Genomic DNA, 20,415 nt, shown 5'->3' with positions numbered 1-20,415 from the left:
AACAGCACGAAATAAGCAACTTTAGTCAACTGTGATTAAATTTGCCGGAAGTAAACACCCAAACACCACAAACACAGACTTCATAGACTCAAATGAGGGCCAATCTTTCTTCTATCTCCGCTGAGAGCTCTCTGTTATTAAAACTTTGCCGGTTTTGCTAAATTTACGCGTTGATTATCAAAAACGCAGCATTTATTTTTGATGTTTTGACTAAAAAAATGTCTATCTATAACATTCGAAAACTTAAGTGTTCCTAATGGACCAACAACATTAGCAACGCTAGTTTTGGACCAATCTTGGGCGGTCACAATCCAAAAAGAATCTGATTGTAGTCTTTCGGTTTTTTAAAAGATGATATTTTTTATATTAATTAAAGAACAGAACATTTCAAATCGAAGCTCAATAGTGATAGGTACAATTGGCTTCCTAAACAATTTCAAATTAATGCATCTAGTTGTTTACTTGAAAGCATATGGTCGTTTTACTTTTTGGAAGTATTTGACTTTCAAAGAAATAATGACTTATTGAACTTTCCCTCTATTTTGTTCTTAATTTGGTCAACTTGTAGCGTAGTGTCAGCAAAGAAAGAATGCGTCTTCTTATTACTGATTTAATTTTTTTCTCTATTGCGGCTTTCCGCCTGAAGTTTTGGTTTTCTGGCTTTGATACTATCCGAATTTATATTTTTTTAAAAATTTTCATGCATTTGCCCAATTTTCACGTTTTTTTTTTAGTTTTGTCAGATTATCACATTATTGACAGTTCGCATATCACATTATTGGCCCTGAAAATGAGGCACAATTGAACATATTAAAATTCTTGGAGATATAGATTATGGTTTTAACGGTTTCCGCACTACTTTATCGAAGAATTTAACTGAATTTTTTTCAGTTTTGTCTTTAACTGTCGTTTTTACTTTGTCTTTTCAGTCGTATGAAGTTTCTTGTGTAATGATAGGTTTCATTGGCATTTAATGGCAGCATAGATGAGCGGATAGTCTCCTATTATTCGATAACTGATAGCAGTTATGACATTGGAAACAATTGTTTTCCAAAATAAAAAAAAACACTTTTTAGCTTCGCAATTTTTTTTGTCTATTTGTTACCTAGTCGCGTTTATTACAGGTCAAATCTGACATTATTGATGTCAAGGGAGGGTGTAAGAATGGATTGATGTCACAAAATCTAATGTTTAAGAATTCGTTATGACTCTACTGGCTTCGACACGAGTTTTTTATAAAAGTAAATTAATTTTTGATTTTTGTTGTTTGACGTTCTTTTTTTAGACTTTGGACACATTCTTAATATTTGCAAGTCTCAAGTGCTTTCTTTGGATAAATAAACGAAACAATTTAATTTTTTCATTTTTCAAGTTTTTTGTCGACTTGATACCTAGTCCCATTAAAAAGAAGTCGCATACTGCATTATCGGAGTTTAAAAAAGGCTCAATCGAACATACTTTGGGAGCCAAAATATGGCTTTACGGCTTCGACAGCGTTTTCTGGCAAGTTTTAATTGAATTTTTGATTGTTGTCTTTTTGTTGTTCTTTTTGCGAACACTTAAAAAATTGAATGACGACAGATCTTATTGCCCTTGGAGGGAAGGTGCCAAAGGGATTGTTGTCACAGAGTGTAATGTTTTCAAAGAATTCGTAATGACTTTACTGGCTTCAACTCGGGTTTTTCACAAAAAAGGAAATTAGTTTTTGGTTTTTGTCATATTTTACGTTCTTTTGTAGACGTAAGATATTGTGGATAATTGTAGGTCTCAAGTGCTTCCTTTGGAAGGATAAACGAACCTATTTATTTCTTTCATTTTGTAATTATTGGCTTTCATGTCTTTGGAAGTAGTATTACTTCGAAAAAAAGATGTATTACTTAATTTTGCTTTTTTTTATTTTTGTCTACCTGTTGCCTAGTTTCATTAACGAGAGCTCGCATAATACATTATCAGTGTTTGAAGAAGGTGCAATCAAACAAATTTTGGGGGCAAAAAAATGGCTTTACGGCTTCGAAAGCGTTTTCTGGTAAAATTTATAAGATATTTTGTTTTTTGTCTGTTTGTTGTTCTTTTTGTAACCGCATAAAAACCGCATAACCGCATGAATACGGACAGTTCTTAATTCCCATCTTTAGAAACACTGGTAATTGTAGACCTATGGGATATTGTAGTTGATTTCTGATGGTTTTCATTACATTACTGTAATTTTTACACTTTACTGTTTTTGTTCTTTTTTGTCTAATTGTTACCAAGTGTTTTTATGGACCGGTCCCATATCTTTTCGGATGAAGTACAAGTCATTTTGTTTAGTTTAAATTTTGTCTGACGCTATTTTGACTTTGCTATTAAGTTTTGTTTTTTTAAACGGACATAATATTTTTGATGTAATTATTGTTTGTTGTTGTTTTTGTTTGATATTGCTGTTCGTCTTGACTCGCTTGCTTAAGATTGGCATATCTCATCAATCTAATGCATCAGTTTTACTCCACTGAGGTATTTTCTTTGGAGGCTATCTTTTCGTTCATACACCAATATTTTTAAAAAATACTTGATTTTTTGGGTTTTTCTATCTGTTCATTTGATAGACAATTATGCCAAAATTGTGGATGAGCGGGGTCGGAACCTTATGTGCGATCCCACATTACCGAGCCTCCAAGTTCTGCTAGCAAACCAAAAGACCAGAATTTCAAATATCCCTTTTGTGAAATACATTTGAAAGGAGATTGTCTCAAGGAAATTGTATCGAACCAGTGTGTTCTAAATGTTTTGATGCAAGCCACCGTGTATTTTGCGAATGATGAAATATATTTGCCGTCTCTGGTCAAACAAGCTCTGGAAATACTCCCTTTCAAACTTTATAACTGAAAACTCTTCGCTCATAGATGCCGAACTAAAGGATGCAGAAACGTTTACAGTCAGGTGCAAGAAAGACTTCGAACGCCTGCAATCAGCAAATGTTATTTCTGCGTGTGACCTCAAGGCGCTGAAAAAGTTTTAAAAAGATGAGGATTTCGACATCGATTGATTATGCAGTCGTTTGTCAACTTCTCAAGTTTTTAAAATGTGATAAAATGGAATCGATTTCAGTATTGGAGACACAATTTCGTCTTCTCAATTAATTTTGCTACTATTGATAGAAATAGTAATTCTATTGCAAAATCGAACTTTGTTATTTATACGTTTTTTTGACTTTCATGTAAACTGTCAAATTCATGATGAAAATGTCGGCTCCTTTTTTCACTGCAAACCTTTGAAGACTGATCTTAAGTTCCCTGAAATTAAAAATTATGGGAGTAATTAATTGACATTGTATCTTTTTCTACAGTTTTTTTTTCATATTGTGAAGTTTTGTATCAATACCTCTGGCGCCAATTTATATGCCGATAAAAATTTTCTAAATCCATTTTTAGAGTTATTTTATTGCTGTATCTTCACTCTATAGATCAGGTATTCTTACGAGCTCAAACTTTGCCTTGTCATTTATGTCTTAATGAACACCAATCTGTTTTTAATTGCCGCGAAGCGATAGCGAGGCTATTATTGGTCTCATTGTTTTTGTTTATAATTCATTGGGTATGGATTGCATTAGAGCGCTGTCGTTTTCACAACTCGAAGACGGCTATTGAAGGAGCGTTTTTTCGACAATTTGTTGGGGGTGTTTTTGAAACAGGAAATGTTGCACGTCCAAACGCTGTGTTTTGGCCAGATTCCTCAACGAAATTATAGAATAGAGCGGAGACAGAGTGGTTTTTTGTTCGTGCTGCATGTTTAAGAGAAGCGAGAAAATTAAGTGGGAAAAATGATTATGTGAGCAAAAACTTTAGTCCAAGTGCGTCTTCTTCGAAGCTGACTTTTTGAGCCATTTTACGTGTCGACGCTTTTTATAGTTATTTTCTTTATTTAAATGTTCTTAACAGTCAGCACAGTTTTTTTTGGCAATTATAAATTGCAGTTTTTATTTGATCAGTGTCATTTTATAGCTTTGTATGTGCACAACTTGCTTTCGGGAGAATGTATGTGTATGTGAGATTTGTTGTTTATTGGTGAGTGGCCAATACCGATGCAATATCTGTTATTTTTCTGAAATGTGTAAGATTGTATCTCAAGTTTTAAAATCTTCACAAAATAGTCATCAATAGTGTCCTCTAAAATACGAGGAAAGTGGTTTAAGATGTCCTGCAAGGCTGATCTTTTTGGTTGACAACTTTTAAAAATACCTATTTGTTCCGACCCCACTTGCGGGGGGGGAGGAACTATATATTCAAATGGGTTTTTTTCTTCAGATAATTTTGGCCGATCGATATATTCATTGAAGAGAAATGTGAGCGTTATCATCAAAAAGCTCGTCCGGCGTAGAATTCAAAATTAAAAACATTTTTTGAATGTCGTTTTTTTTCGAGGAGTTATCGAGGATTGAAGTTTTATGTGAACACGGGATATTTGCCATGTTTTTGTTCACTTTTAGTGTAATTTTTCTTCAATTTAAGATATTTTCTATAGAAATATGCATTTCAAAATTACATTTCACGCCACAAAATAAATCAATTTTGTCTCGCTAATAGACTTAAGGCGATAAAAAGACAATTCTGGTCTCATAGGGAGGTTCACTATAAAAAAAAATTCGAATTCTATTTGAGGGCGTTGTTTAGAGAACTTTTCAATTTTTTGTTTAAGTCACCTAGAGATTAGTCACTTTTCGTATCAAGCTTCCGTTTATAACAAACCTCATTTACAGTCAAATGAAGCCCAATGAACAAAAAATTCTTATACAAGGAATTGCTCATAATTTTTTGGCTTCGACTCTGACTTTTCGTAATTTTAATTGAAATTTTGATTTTCTTTTTAAGGTTTTACTATTTTTTGGAGTCCTATGGCATACACTCATTGACTAAAAGTACAATATAAACTGTCAAATTCATGATGAAATTGTTGGCTCCTTTTTTCACTGCAAACCTTTGAAGACTGATCTTAAGTTCCCTGAAATTGAAAATTGAGTAAATAATTGACATTGTATCTTTTTCTACTGTTTTTTTTCATATTGTGAAGTTTTGTATCAATACCTCTGGCGTCAATTTATATGCCGATAAAAAATTTCTAAATCCATTTTTAGAGTTATTTTGTTGCTGTATCTTCACTCTATAGATCAGGTATTCTTACGAGCTCAAACTTTGCCTTGTCTTTTATGTCTTAATGAACACCAATCTGTTTTTAATGGCCGCGAAGCGATAGCGAGGCTATTATTGGTCTCAATGTTTTTGGTTTAATATTCATTAGGTATGGATTGCAATAGAGTGCTGTCGTTTTCACGACTCGAAGACGACTATTGAAGGAGCGTTTTTTCGACAATTTGTTGGGGTGTTTTTGAAACAGGAAATTTTGCACGTCCAAACGCTGTGTTTTGGCCAGATTGCTCAACAAAATTAAAGAATAGAGCGGAGACAGAGTGGTTTTTTGTTCGTGCTGCATGTTTAAGAGAAGCGAGAAAATTAAGTGGGAAAATGTTTATGTGAGCAAAAACTTTAGTCCACGTGCGTCTTCTTCGAAGCTGACTTTTTGAGCCATTTTACGTGTCGACGCTTTTTATAGTTATTTTTTTATTTAAATGTTCTTAAAAGTCAGCACAGTTTTTTGTGGCAATTATAAATTGCAGTGTTTTTATTTGATCAGTGTCATTTTATAGCTTTGTATGTGCACAACTCGCTTTCGGGAGAATGTATGTGTATGCCAGATTGATTGTTTATTGGTGAGTGGCCGATACCGATGCAATATCTGTTCTTTTTCTGAAATGTTTAAGATTGTATCTCAAATTTTAAAATCTTCACAAAATAGTCATCAATAGTGTCCTCTAAGATACGAGGAAAGTGGTTTAAGATGTCCTGCAAGGCTGATCTATTTGTTTGGCAACTTTTAAAATTACCTATTTGTTCCGACCCCACTTGTGGGGAGAGGAACTATATATTCAAATGGGTTTTTATGTTCAGATAATTTTGGCTGATCGATATACTCATTGAAGAGAAATGTGAGTGTTATTATCAAAAAACTCGTCCGGCGTAGAATTCAAAATTAAAAACATTTTTTGAATGTCGTTTTTTTTTGCGAGGAGTTATCGAGGATTGAAGTTTTATGTGAACACGGGATATTTGCCATGTTTTGGTTCACTTTTAGTCTAATTTGTCTTCAATTTAAGATATTTTCTATAGAAACATGTATTTCAAAATTACATTTCACGCCACAAAATAAAACATTTTTGTCTTGCTAGACAAAAATATTTGCATAGTCTATTTGCATAGACTTAAGGCGATAAAAAGACCAGTTCTGGTCTCATAGTGAAGTTCACTATAAAAAAAATTCGAATTCTATTTGAGGGCGTTTTTTAGAGAACTTTTCAATTTTTGTTTAAGTCACCTAGAGATTAGTCACTTTTCGTATCGAGCTTCCGTTTATAACAAACCTCATTTACAGTCAAATGAAGCCCAATGAACAAAAAATTCTTATACAAGGAATTGCTCATACTTTTTTGGCTTCGACTCTGACTTTTCGTAATTTTAATTGAAATTTTGATTTTCTTTTTAAGGTTTTACTATTTTTTTGGAGTCCTATGGCATACACTCATTGACTAAAAGTACAATATATTCCGTAATGAGCATTTAGTGGACCTATTTAGTGCTTTGAGTGGACAGCTAATGACTGTTAAGATTTGAAAAAAAATTTCTAGATTTTTTTAACGTTAACCAATCATAAGTTTATTTTCGTGAACTGTAATTGGTTACATGACTTCATTGCAACAAGATTTCAAAAAAAACTTTAAAATTTTTGGATACTTTCGTATTACTGGCTCCTTTTGAAGTCTTATTGCATTATCCTGATATTGGTAGCTCCCATTGGCTTAGAAAAGACGTTCAATGGATCATAGGTTAAATTTTCAGAGAAAAGCTAATGGTTTCAATGGCTTCGACACTTTCTTCTTTCACTTTTCAACTGATTTTTTGGTTCTTGTTTGTTTTTGTAGTTGTTTTAGTAGTCATAAGACTTATTGTGATGTCTTATTGGCTACCTATGCATAATAAACGTCATTGTCCTCCCATCAGGTCATATCTGAGCATATTTATTGACTTCTGTTGAATTTTACTGATTTTAATGGCTGTTAAAACTTTAAAAAGAATTTTTCGAAGTTTTTTTTGAACATTAGTCAATCTTAAACTTTTGTCTTGAATTGTGAGTCAGTCTCAGTACTGACAGTTCCCATTTTTTTCTACTGCAACCAAAAACTAATCTGGTTAGTGGTTTTATCTTCTTCCTTTATTTTTTACTACTTCAATGCCACGGTTTTTCATATATTTTTTTAATTTTTGGATATCTTATTTTTGCTTCTTTTTCAAATCTTATCACATTATCCTAATACTGAGAGTTACCATTGTGTTAGGGATGAAGTTCAACGGATCATCGATTAAGTTTTCAGAGAACAGCTTATGGTTTAAATTGCTTCGACACTTTCTCGCACTTTTCTACTAAATTTTCCGTTTCTGCCTGTAATTGTTGTTGTTTTCATAGTCAATGACTTGTTGTAATGTCTTATTGATAACTTATGAATGAAAAACATCCTTTTTGTCACATCGAGGCATAATTAAGCGTATTTACTGGCTTCCGTTGAAAGCTATTGAATATAATGGCGTTGATACTACGAGTTTCCTCAAAAATTTGGTGGCACTTATGTATTTGTTCATATTTGTTGAATTTTTGAATTCATATTGTTCAAAAAGAAGAATCCCATTGCTGTTAAAAAATTACTTGAAAATAGAAAAGTTTCTACTGAAAAGTTAATTTTTTGACATTTTTCTCGCTCAATTTTTCTCTTAAATTTGCTAGTAGTGCCTTTTCTTTTTTTTGTTCTTTAAGTAGCCGTAAGCTTGTTTAAGTAGTCATATGTAGTCATAAGCTTAAGTAGTCATAAGCTTGTTACTGAGGATTAAATGAATGATGTTACTCGTAGCAGTCAGTTTTCATCGAATAGTCTTAAAGTTTACGATATTATACATTTTCAAAGAGTTTCCAAACTTTTCAGTTTTTGTTGTTCTTTTCGTCAACTTGTAACTTATTTTCATCATTGAGAAGTTCCATCCATTTTTTTGTATTTCCAACAATTTTTTTTGTATTTCTTCGGATATTATTTCGTCACTGATGTTTGCTTGGACAAAATGCGTTTTGATAAACGTTTTTTGAGAGGTCAATTTTTGTGTTTCTTTTTTCTCCTCTTTCAGCACAATTGCGTAATTACAGATCCCAATGGTTTTTAAATTTGGTCCAAGTGAACTTTTTGGATCCCTGGGTATAAATTGTTCAGCTGAATTAGTATAAATAACAATTGAATTATAAATACAAAATTCAGAAAATAGCTAATGATTTTAATGGTGTCAATAATTTTTGTTTTCGCAAATCGTTTATATTTGTTTGAGTTTTTATGCATCTTTAGTCCGTTTCTATGGTTGAGTCTAACCAAAAACAGGTCCTCTTGGTTTCGTAATGAGTTTTTAGTAAATTTATCGAGGATTGTTTTGTTAAAAGCTAATTTCTTGGTTCAAAACATGTTGATTATTTTTTGAATTCGCCTCATTATCCGTTCTCTTTTACCTAGTCTGATTAAGGAAAATTTCCATCTGCGGTTTAGTTAGGAAACGTAAATTTGTGTAGTTAAGGTTTTATCTGACTGCATTTTGACGTTGTTACTAGGTGCTTTCAAATTTAGATATTGAGTTTTTGCCGTGAAGTTTTTGTTTTTACTTATTTTGTTGTTTTTTTCTCGTAGTCTCTAAATGGCAGATCTCGTTGGCGCTGTAATCAGGCATGGCATCATGTGATTCAGTAAGTACTTAGGTTGTCTATCGATTTTTTAAAATCAAACGTCTGTTTTTGTTATCTCTTCATTTGGTTGACAATTAAGTCAAAAATGTTGATGAGCTCGGGTCGAAACATCATGTGCAAACGCACATTATCGAACCTCCTTGTTTATTTTAATTTTAAACACACAGCCTCAGATTAATATTGCCTATGTTCGTCTGCACTGCAATAGAAAGTAAAAGCTCGTCAAAAAAAAGTAGTGAGCAGTTCGTTCATGCCCGTTCAAGTTTAAAAGGACAGGATAATATGAGCAGTAATGAGGTGAGTTTTTTTGCTTTTTTGAAATTTTTTATCACAATTGAGAATTGTTATTTGGTGCTGAACCACTATCGCTAATATGTCGAAACAAATTGATGATATTCGAACTGACAATAACGATCATGAGATTTAATGCCATGAGGAACATGAGGAACCCAGTTGTGCGCAAGCAATTTGCTACCGGATCTTATGTGGGGCAAAAGAGAGATCGCGATACTGAGAAATCGGATCTAACGCCGGACCAGAAAAAGACAAAGTAAACGTCTATGGAAAGAAACTCAATCAAACGGACAAGATTGTTTGAATTTTGTTTTGTGTATTACGTGAAACTAAGAGCAAATTTGACATTGGTGTTTTTTTTAAAAGTATTTTGTGTCGTGTAAAGCTCCAGGTATTCAAGGGGGCGGGCGGGTGCTCATTTTGTTGGTCTTGTATTACTTTCTTTAAGTTTTTTTTTCTTTTGTGCCTTTTTTAATAAATTCGGATTGCGAAGAAATTTTTTATAATTAAAAAAAAGTCACTTGTTTTGTTGGCAGTCGGGTGTCTGTGATTTCCGCGGACACTCCTATAAGCTTTTTACATAAAAAAGATTAGTTGTGATATTCGCGACTACGAAATTATGTATGAAAACAACAAAGAATCTGTGATTTCCGCGGATTCTTAGTAGATTTTTATTTAAGTAGTTGTGATTTCCGCGACTGCTTAGTCAGAAGCTTCAGTAACCTAGTGTCTGTGATTTTCGCGGACTCTTATTAGGTTTAAAATTAAAAGTGGTTGTGATTCTCGCGACTGCTTATCCATAAGGGTAAGGAACTGAGTGTCTGTGATTTCCGCGGACATTTTTAGATTCTGTACATAATTATACCATTTACAATAACCTTCCAAATTAGCACATCGTGAAAGCTGCGTAATAACTCCAAAAAAGCGGAGGAAAAACGTGGTGACATCAAAAATTCAAAAACTTGCATTTTTTTTAACTGTTTTTCTCATTGCGTGTGTTCTTAAGACCAGATGAATGAGGCTGCAACGCAATCAGTATACTAATGCGATTACTTCTGCAGAATATTCGATCGATTACTAAGAACTTTTCTGAACTTAAAGCTTTCCTAGCCGAGACATCTGAACCCGAAGTTATAGCACTTACTGAAACTTGGCTTTCAAAAAGCCCCACTCATAATTATTTTTCTTTAAAAAACTATCAAAATTAGGTAGTCGCTAACAGGGAGAAAAGAGGTGGGGGTGTTGCATTTTATGTTAGGAAAAATCTTGCCTATAAAATTGTTGCAAAGCTTGAGCTGAATGAATTGCAGATTCTTACAATTTTTTTGCATCCGTTCACATTTTTAACAGTTGTGTACAAACCGCCTTCTACAAAATGTGGTTTTCTGTTAAACCAGCTGACAGAATACATACTCAACTTAAACATAACCTTGGGTCAGAAACACTTGGTTTGTGGGGACTTCAATATAGACTTGCTTCGTAGCAGTAGTTCATCCGAAGTGCTTAAAAGCACGTTAAGACTCTTTGAGTTAGAAAGTATGAACTCGGAATACACAGATTGAGATGTGCAACATTGACCATAACGAAAAATGCAGCTATAGGTGTTGGAAAAAACTAAAAAATGAACAAACACTGTTAAAAATGAATTTTGTTTTACAACATGAATTAGTAAAGAATGCTAAAATTTTTACGTTTGGAACAAGTGAGGTAGCGTTCACAAAGTTTTTTGAGATTCTTGCTCAAGTTTTGAACAAATATGTTCCGAAAGAAACAAAAAATCTACTAAGAGACCGAAAAAATGTTGGGTGGATAATAAGGTTAAAAAAGAATGTCAGCGCAAGAAAAAGCTTTATCAGGAATACATTCAATGTAAAACACAAGAAAATTGGTTAAAGTTCAAGCAGCAGCGAAACAAAGCCAAAGCAGTTATAAGACAGACTAAAAGGAAGTACTTTGATGTATATCTCTCCTGCAAGGATGAACAAGGGAATAAAAACTTTTACAAAACAATGAAAAGTCTGAAACCCTCAACTGCAAGTCTCAATGATAATGACCTTAGCTCAAATTGTGAAGTGTTCAATACTTTCTTCAGCACAATAGGATCTGACTTAAACAGTAAGTTTGACTCTAGTCCAATTTTCTCCCTTATTGACAAAGTACCAGCAACTATGTTACTTCTTGGCACTAATGAAAAGGAAATAGAGTGTATTATAGATAAATTATCAAACAAAATCTCTGAGGACCAGTATGGAATCAGCAACAAATTCCTTAAAGCAGTAAAATGCACCATAGCACCCCTTTTGACTGACTTAATAAACCGATCAATTGCAGACGGCATTTACCCAAACTGTTTGAAAACAGCCAAAGTTGTTCCTATACACAAGTCCGGAGACAAGAGCGTTTGTTCTAATTACAGACCTATTTCCTTATTACCTACTGTAGGAAAAGTTTTTGAAAAAATTCTCAAGTCGAGAATAGTAGATTTTCTGGACCAAAACAGCGTCTTTACAGATCAACAGTTTGGCTTTCGTAATAAAAGAAGTACAGTGGACGCTATAGCAATTGTGATAGATAGCTTAAGGTCAGACAAAATCACTAGTACAAAAAGCTGTTGCGCATTTTTGGATCTAAAAAACGCTTTTGATACCGTAGATCACAACCTGTTGTTAAAAAAGTGTGAACTTTATGGTCTTAGAGGCCATGTTATGGAATTAATTAATTCCTACCTTACTGACCGAAAGCAGTTTGTGCTACACAACAGCCTAAACTCTAGAGTTTTAGCAATAAACTGTGGGGTTCCACAAGGCTCAGTGTTAGGACCCATTTTGTTCCTTTTATATATAAATGACATGCCGAAAGTCTGCCATACTCTTAAGGTCACTCTTTTTGCTGATGACACCTGTTTGCATTGTAGTTACGATAACAAAAACATTGATTGCGTACAACAAGATCTAACCAAAATTGAGAAGTGGCTTGGTGAAAATAAACTAACGATAAATCAGCAAAAAACGTACTTGTTGACCCCAAGCTCTCCATTGCTAACTAATAGGGCCAACTTTTCTTTCAACGATGTGACTATTGCCTATGCACAATGTGTCAAGTATTTGGGGTTACATATTGATATGAACCTAACTTTTAAAGAACATGTTAAGTTCGTACAAAAAAAAATTTTTGGCAACATTCAACCACTACAATTTTTCAGACAGTTCGTAAGTCAAAAACGAGTGCTGCATTTATACAAGATCTACATACAACCGGTTTTCCAATATGGAGTTATGATTTATGGCTCTGCTAATAAAACAGATCTTTTGTCGCTTGAAAAAATACAAATACTGATGTGGAGAATACTCTTTGGTATTAAAAAGTTTAACTCAATTAACAACATAAGACAAAAACATCGTTTACTATCAATACGTGAACTGCATGTTTATGAACTGATGAAGTGTCTGAGCAAAATTATAAGAAATGAACAACATAACACAGAGTTAAATGATGTCCTTTCCAAAGATGAAATAGAAGTTATTACTAATGATTCAAAAAGAATCAAAACAATTAAAAGTAGGTCAAAAGGCACTAAGCAAGAGAGCAAAATTCTTAAGTGGCGCTTACGCAAACTGTTTAATGTTTTAGTGAAATGGGATGTCAGCATTGTTTTAAAAATTGTTCATTGTAAATCCAAACAACTGCCGCATCTACTTCATGATCTGAAAGATAATTATATTTGTGACAATGAGGAACTCATAAAGGCTTTTTGGTAAGACTTCGCTCTATTGATGTTTTTTTTTGTTTCTGTATTAAAATCAAAGATGAATTGTGTTTTTTCCAGTTCAGTTTTAAACTTTTGATTTAGTTCGGGGGATGGGTGTTGGAGGTAAAGAAAATCATACAACCCATAAAGAAATAATTTGCTCTTAGGCACCACTTGACAGGCTTAATGCCTTTTTGGCGTCCTTTCAGATACATTTAGATACAAAAATTGTATTTACAGTATCTGAGAACAATTTATTATTATTAATCGTGATTTTTCAGGTAGCATCATTGTTTTTCATTGGGGTACGAACTAAGGATTGCTATCGTTGAAATCTACAAATACGTCACGCACTTTTGCTATCTTTTTTTGACAGGGAAACATCCGCGCTTCTTGTACTTCTTATTTGCGTTTCAGTTCTATCAAGCAGTTGTATGGCTGCTTTAAGAATTTTGTATAGATGATGAAAACATCATTCCCCTTTTTCATATTCTAGATTGTTTATTTTGAAATTTTCATTTGTTTGCTATGGCAACTGGTGGGCTTCCTGCGAATGATTTGAAAGAGTTCGAATGCTCAATTTGCTATCAAGTGTTCTGGGATCCTCGATTATTGCCTTGTGGACATATGTTTTGTGGACCCTCGAAGCGATGTTTAACTAGAATGTGCAACGATTTTGGGAAAATCAAATGCGCAATTTGTAGTGCAGAGCATATGGTGTCGATTGACGATTTGACTCCGATGTATGGAATGAGGGAAGCGTTTGAAAATATGAGAAAATTGAAGTTTGAGCGTCTCAGCCTCAGCGACAGTAATGAAAAGTATCCACCGTGTGATCAACACTTGAACAAAGAGTGCTATCACTGGTGTAATGATTGCAACGAGGCAGTTTGCAAGGACTGCATTGAATTGAACCATAAAGGTTGTAATTTGAAGTTGATGAAATACGTGCTTTCTTCTTTGGTGAGCGATGCGTTGGGACGTCTGCCTTTGTTGCACGGCAAAGAAGATTTGATTGCTACAAATTTAAAAATTGCGTCTACTGAAGTTGCAGACTGCAAGAAAATGTTGAGGAAGTATGAGGCTCAAAAGAAACTTATGGAGTTTTTGCTGCAGGTTGCTAATTCGGCATTCTCAAATAACGACCTGCAAATACTAGCAAAGATTGGAAATGGCGAATTAGTTGACAGGGATTACTCGATAGTGTCCAAGTTGTTGAAGATATTGAAGAAAGATAAATTAGAAATCATCTCTGTCTTAGAGTCGCACAATCTTTGCTTTATGATCGATGTTTCCGACATCTTATCTTCCTGTAATTCTGTGAAAGTTTGCTTCTCTCCATATACGCTGATATACCAGTTTTTCAAGTTCGCTGTCAGTTGTTGTTTACACGAGAAAAATTCGCTATCGCTCTATCTTCACATGAAACCATTATCTCGGGATTTTCAATATCCAGAGCACGAACTTCGCTACCGGTTCATTCTTCACAACTGGAAATGTGACAGTAAGTCCGTTCGAAGGGAATTGGCCCATAAATTCAGTGATAGTGGCAAAGGTTATGGCTGGCCACAGTTTATACAAGTAAAGAAAATTTGTCAAAATCGTGATGATTGGTTGCGTAATGGTAAACTTTGCGTTCTGGTGAAGATTTGTGATAGCCTCTCGAGAAAAAGAATTAACGCAAATATGCAGATTTTGTAACAAATTATTTAAACGAGAGAGTTTGTTTTTGCTATTTTGATTGACTTTCTAAATCTAAACCTCATTGTGGTTAAGTCATGTCTTGAAATTTTGAACTTAAAATTTTTGACTGATCTTGCGAATGAGCCTTTTGTCTGGCCGTTCATTTTTTGTTCCATTTGCTTAGCGCAGTTCACATTTACGTTTAGTTGAAAAACTACTTGATGAAAATTTAATGAAACTGTTTGGCAAACTGTTTTGTTTCGACATCTAGAATCATTTATGACCGGCGTTGTTATATATTTTATTTTAAAAGCCTTTGTGACCATTTGCCCAGGATCTAATGCGTGTGGAACGATTCATTCAACATGAATGTGCTAGGCTTCAGAGCCGAATGGGCGCGGAGACGAATGAGAAAAAGAGAGAATCACAGCCGAATGCTTAATTTTGATTGGTCAACTAATTGGATTGGTTTAAATTAAAATACAACAAATGAAATAAATGGCTAGTTAATCCGTTGTTGTCCTCTGATTATCTATGGTCTGTGCTCAGGTTGCGCTCCACTCAGCCCCTCCTTGGCCACAATCCATCTAAATATAGATATAGCGAGTCCTTACAATAAATAGATACAGCTTAACTAGACTAAAATTGTTGGATTATCAAATTGTTAATTAGTCAAATATTCATCGGTCAATATATCATCATCTGATGATGCTTTACTTGTTGGTCCTGATGACGCTTCTGTCAGCTCCATTTTGATTTTTTCGGAAATTGTTTTCCTCTTTCAATTTAGTTTTTGCTGTGGGATGACAACTGGACCTGACTATTGGAGGAAATTTTATTGTTTTTAATAGCCGCGGAGTGAGAGTTGAGCCCCTGGGCCTACGATAGGGACGAACTATTTTGATCTCATTTTTTTCGGTCGATTGTCAGTTAAAGAGGAAATTCTGCAATTGTGAATATTCTTTGTGGTCAAGCTGCCGGACAATAGTCAGAATCAGAGTACAGTGAGAAAAGTAGTATGGATATGTGCGTCCTTAATTCTAAGAGGGTGAAACAAACAGTTGCCAAAAGCGCAGCTTTTTCAATGAAGTCTTTATTTTTGGCTTTGAATTTTCAAGTGAAAATGTTTTCTTCAAGTTTTAAATCCACCTTGGGAAGCATTTTTGGCCACTTTCCGAATCTTTGATGAGCATCATTACATATTTAATGATGCCATTTCGAGATATGCTGTTTATTTGCTTTTTTAAACACAATTGTTGGCAATTTTGTCTTCTTTTTCATTTTTTTACGGCATACGAGTTTTTTGGCTGCTCTCATTTTTAAAGTTGTTTCTATCTCCATTTGATTTGATTAGTTTCTATTTCATTTTTATTGCTTCAGAAAGGTGATCCATGTAGGTCAAGTTTTGGCTTGTATTAGTTTCTTTGGGATTTTGACAACACTTTATCGTTTTATTGTTACAGAAGAATTGTTTAAGCACTTTTTGCACTAGCGGTATACTGTTATTATCTCTGCAGAGATGAGACACTTTGCAGAGATGAATGGCCGGTTTGTATAAAGAGAGACCGGTTTTTCTTGTTATTTTTACTGTTTTTTCTCCATATTGCCTTTCTCGGTTTTTGTTTTTGCTGTTATGGTTTTATCTTGAGGATTGCCGCTAAAAGAAAGGAAATCTACTCCATAGGGTCTCATAAAAATGAAAGAATGACTAAATTTGAGAAACCGGCTATTGGTAAAAAAATCCAACCTCAATAGCTCCTTGAAATTAATTTTGGTAAAACCTCCTGTTAAACTAACTTACGAGCGACGGGTTTTTAATGATAGCACTGTGTGAAATCTATCGATCGGTCAAAAATGAGTACAAGTAAACACCCAGCAGAGCATACGGTTCCCCCACCGACGAGTCGGGTGAAAACAGAACAGAGTTCTCAAGGCATCGTTAATGATTGATTCTGCTCATATAATATGTTTGAAATGCATTGTTTTTTTGTACCCGTTTTTGCCTCTTGTGCCTCAACTTCAGTCTTTTCTGTGAATTACTTCGGGGGAATTTTTTACTGCATGTTATTGACGATTCGTGTTCTGCTTATAGACGCAGAGCTGGGTGGCAATCTCAGCCTTGTTTCAGTATAGTAGCTACTTGATGATATTTTTGACTCTTATTTGATTTAGTTAGCAGTCTGATTCAAATTTGGCTGCTCTACGAGCATTATTGGACATATGAATAACTGACATACTGTTTGAGAATACAATTGACAAACTGTTTTTTACTGCAACTTGCTGGAAATATTTTTTTCTGACGAAAAACAGAGCTAGCTTATAAAATTACCGAGAGAGTAGGAAAAGTGTGGTCATAAGAAACAGCAATCAGACATCCGAGAGGTTTCACATCGTGATGATTGGTTGCGTAATGGTAAAGTTTGCGTTCTGGTGAAGATTTGTGATAGCCTCTCGAGAAAAAGAATAAACTCAAATATGCAGATTTTGTAGGAAATTATTTAAACGGGAGTTTGTTTTTGCTATTTTGTTATTTTGATTGATTTTCTATTTTGCTATTTTGATTGGTTTTCTAAATATAAACCTCATTGTGGCTCAGTCATGTCTTGAAATTTTGAACTTAAAATTTTTGACTGATCTTGCGAATGAGCCTTTTGTCTGGCCGTTCATTTTTTGTTCCATTTGCATAGCGCAGTTTACACTTACGTTTAGTTGAAGAAACTACTCGATGAACATTTATTGAAGCCGTTTCAAAAAATGTTTTGTTTCGACATCCAGAATCATTTATGACTGGCGTTGTTATATATATTTTTTAAATGCCTTTGTGACCATTTGCCCAGGAACTAATACTTATGGAACGATTCATTCAACATGAATGTGCTAGGCATCAGAGCCAAACGGGCGCGGAGCCGAATGAGAAAAAGAGAGAATCAGAGCCGAATGCTTAATTTTGGTCAACTAATCTGATTGGTTTGAATTAAAATACAACAAATGAAATATATGGCTAGTTAATCAGTTGTCGTCCCGTGATTATCTATTGTTTGTGCTCAGATATAGCGATTCCTTACAATAAATAGATACAGCTTAACTAAAGTATAAAATTGTTAGATTATCTCATTCTATAAAGCAATTTTAGCAGTCCTTTAATTATTTAGTCAAGTATTCAGCGGTTGGGTGAAAACAGAACAGAGTTCTCAAGGTATCGTTAATTATTGATTCTGCTCATATAATATGTTTGAAATGCGTTGTTTTTTTGTACCCGTTTTTGCCTCTTGTGCCTCAACTACAAAGTCTTTTCTGTGAATTACTTTGGGGGAATTTTTTTTACTGCATGTTTTTGACAATTCACGTTCTGTTTATTGACGCTGAGTTTTTTGTGAATCTCGGTCTTGTTTCAGTATAGTAGCTACTTTGTTATAATTTTGACTCTTATTTGATTGAGTTAGCGGAGTCGGAATTTGTCTGCACTACGAGCATTATTGGACATATGAATAACTGACATACTGTTTGAGAATGCAATTGACAAAATTTTTTACACTGCAACCTGTGAAATATTTTGTTCTGAGGAAAAACTGAGAGCTAGCATATAAATTTACCGAGAGAGTATGAAAATTGTGGTCATAAGAAACAGCAATCAGACGTCCGAGAGGTTTCACAGCAAACCGAAAATGTTTAAATTGAATAACAGAAAAAAAACAAGCTTGCGGGGCAGTAATTGGCTAATCCTTCACTACATACTCAATCCAAAATTGATTTGACAGTATTTGCATGTTTGCTAACTCAGGTATGCGATTTCTAATGAAAGATTACTTCCAACGCATTTCACAAAGAAGCTGAATTAAGGTAGTTCCAATAATAAACTAATATTAAGGTAGTGCCAATATTAAGGTAGTACCAAAAATTAAGGTAGTACCAATAGTATGCAATTTGAATCAAACGTTAATACTGATTATTGATATGACACTTGACAGGTAAAGTTTTGTAAGACGACATTCGAAACTTGTCATTATTGGAATATAGAATTGAAGATAGCTGAATAAATCAGAGGTCTTGAAAGATTTTTCAAGACTTCTGAGTTATTCGGCTATCTTCAGTTCTATATTCAATATTAACAGAAAAGATTTTTCTAAAACTTTTGCACAAAGAGTCTGTTAATTCGGTTCTACAACGCGACAGGCTTTCTAATAAAACCACTCATAGATTTTGCGCAAAATAAATAGATAGGACAAAAACGACTGAAAAATAAAATTCAGTATATATGCAGTTGAGCATATAGTTCCTGATCAGAACGAGTGGATCCACTTGTTCTGAGGAGGAACTATATGCTCAATTGGGATTTTTTTTTCAGTCATTTTTGCCCGATCTATTTATTTTGCGCAGAATTCTATGTGCGGTTTGATTAGAAAGCCTGTCGCGTTGTTCAATCGATTTATAGCTGACTTTTTGTGCAAAAGTTTTAGAAAAAATTTTTTCAGAGAATTTATTCGTTACACGATAATACCAAATCAGTCCATTTAGTTGATTTTTTCCATGCTTGTCAAAAGAACAAACAGATAGACCTACTTCATAAAGCAAACCGAGAGAGCGAATGGTGCTAAAGAATCCGGCCGTTGTTTCAGAAACCCGATGGAATCGAAGAACAACTGTGAACTGTGTTCCAGAAAAAAAAATATCATGAGTTGATTCGACTGGCCAAGTTTCTGTCAAACAATCAATCGGTTTAGAGTCAATAGAAAGATAGTGATCAGTGGCCACACTTGTGCAAAAGAGAGTAAATTTGGCATACAGTAATAAAATTGAGACAGTTTATAGGATTTTTTCTTAACTGAACGCCACGTTTCTTCATACACACTGCCACACCGTGTCTTGTATAATTTCCCTAATTATTGCTTTCCCTTGCACGTTTTGATCGCAGAGGTATAGTTATTAAGTTCTATCTGCCGTTGTCAGAGCAGGATTGAAGGAGACTTCTTGAAAATTTGGTTTATTTCTTTTGACTTGCGTGTCGAAAATCGCATCAAGCTCATGAACGACGGCATTGTTTTTTCTCAGTATAGGGTTGCTTTCTCTGTTTTTGGTCTTTTATTTTCGCTATATCTCAGAGAAAAAAAACGAGGCAGTTTTACTCATTTCATTCTTACAGCTGTGGCGTAGCGATCTGGCTAATCTCTTTGATAGTTCACTGGAAATAACCAGAAAACGACGTTGATTGCTGCCTAAGCCCGCAGGAGTAAGAACTTTGATCTGAATAGGACTGTTTTCGTTGGAGCAATCTATCGTGATTTTGTCAAGTTCCTTGCCTGTTGATTTTGTACCGTATCACCTTCAAGTCTGGCCTCGAATATTACGATAATTTTGCGGTCAAACACTAGGTTGTTGTTCTTGTAGCCGTGAGGGAGTGAGGAATAAATCCTGGTTTGTAGACCGACAAACGTGGCTACTGGAACTGGTTTATCCCAAAGTGACCGAACATCTAGCCTGTTAGGTTTCCTTGGGCATTTGAAAAGATGTTCTGTATTATGAGGCGCGGAACCGCAGTCCGGACAGGCATCCGTAGTGTTGTCTTTGATTCTGCTGAGGTAGAATCAGGTGCCTGGAGTACCCGCTACGTAGAGCTGTGCCTACTCCAGGAGGGAGGACTACTCCGAAAGGAGGGAAGACTACGTCCGGGTCAAACACTAGGTCAGTTGCATTAAAAAACAATTTACTTGCAGTATCTATGTAAATTTACCTGCAATTTATAATAAATTTACCTGCACTTTATAATAAACTTACCTGCAATTGTTGCAGACCTGCAAAATAATTAAATGACTTCTCGAGTGTAATTGGAGTCT

General features: G+C 34.5%; 1 protein-coding gene across 1 annotated transcript; it reads left to right on the top strand.

Annotated features, from left to right (window-relative positions):
* The first annotated feature begins 13,349 nt into the window (after positions 1–13,349).
* LOC142345354 (tripartite motif-containing protein 59-like) lies at positions 13,350–14,837 on the top strand. The gene has a single exon (XM_075397380.1). It carries the CDS (start codon positions 13,430–13,432, stop codon positions 14,600–14,602), a length of 1,173 nt encoding a protein of 390 aa, XP_075253495.1. The 5' UTR covers positions 13,350–13,429; the 3' UTR covers positions 14,603–14,837.
* Positions 14,838–20,415: the final 5,578 nt, after the last annotated feature.

Source organism: Convolutriloba macropyga, chromosome 9, assembly GCF_964194025.1.
Source record: "Convolutriloba macropyga chromosome 9, txConMacr16.3, whole genome shotgun sequence".
Classification (NCBI taxonomy): Eukaryota; Metazoa; Xenacoelomorpha; order Acoela; family Convolutidae; genus Convolutriloba; species Convolutriloba macropyga.
This window is presented reverse-complemented; position numbering and strand designations above follow the sequence as displayed.

Excerpts from the sequence above, each read along its gene's own strand:
- LOC142345354 (XM_075397380.1), top strand. The coding sequence starts at position 13,430 with ATGGCAACTGGTGGGCTTCCTGCGAATGATTTGAAAGAGTTCGAATGC.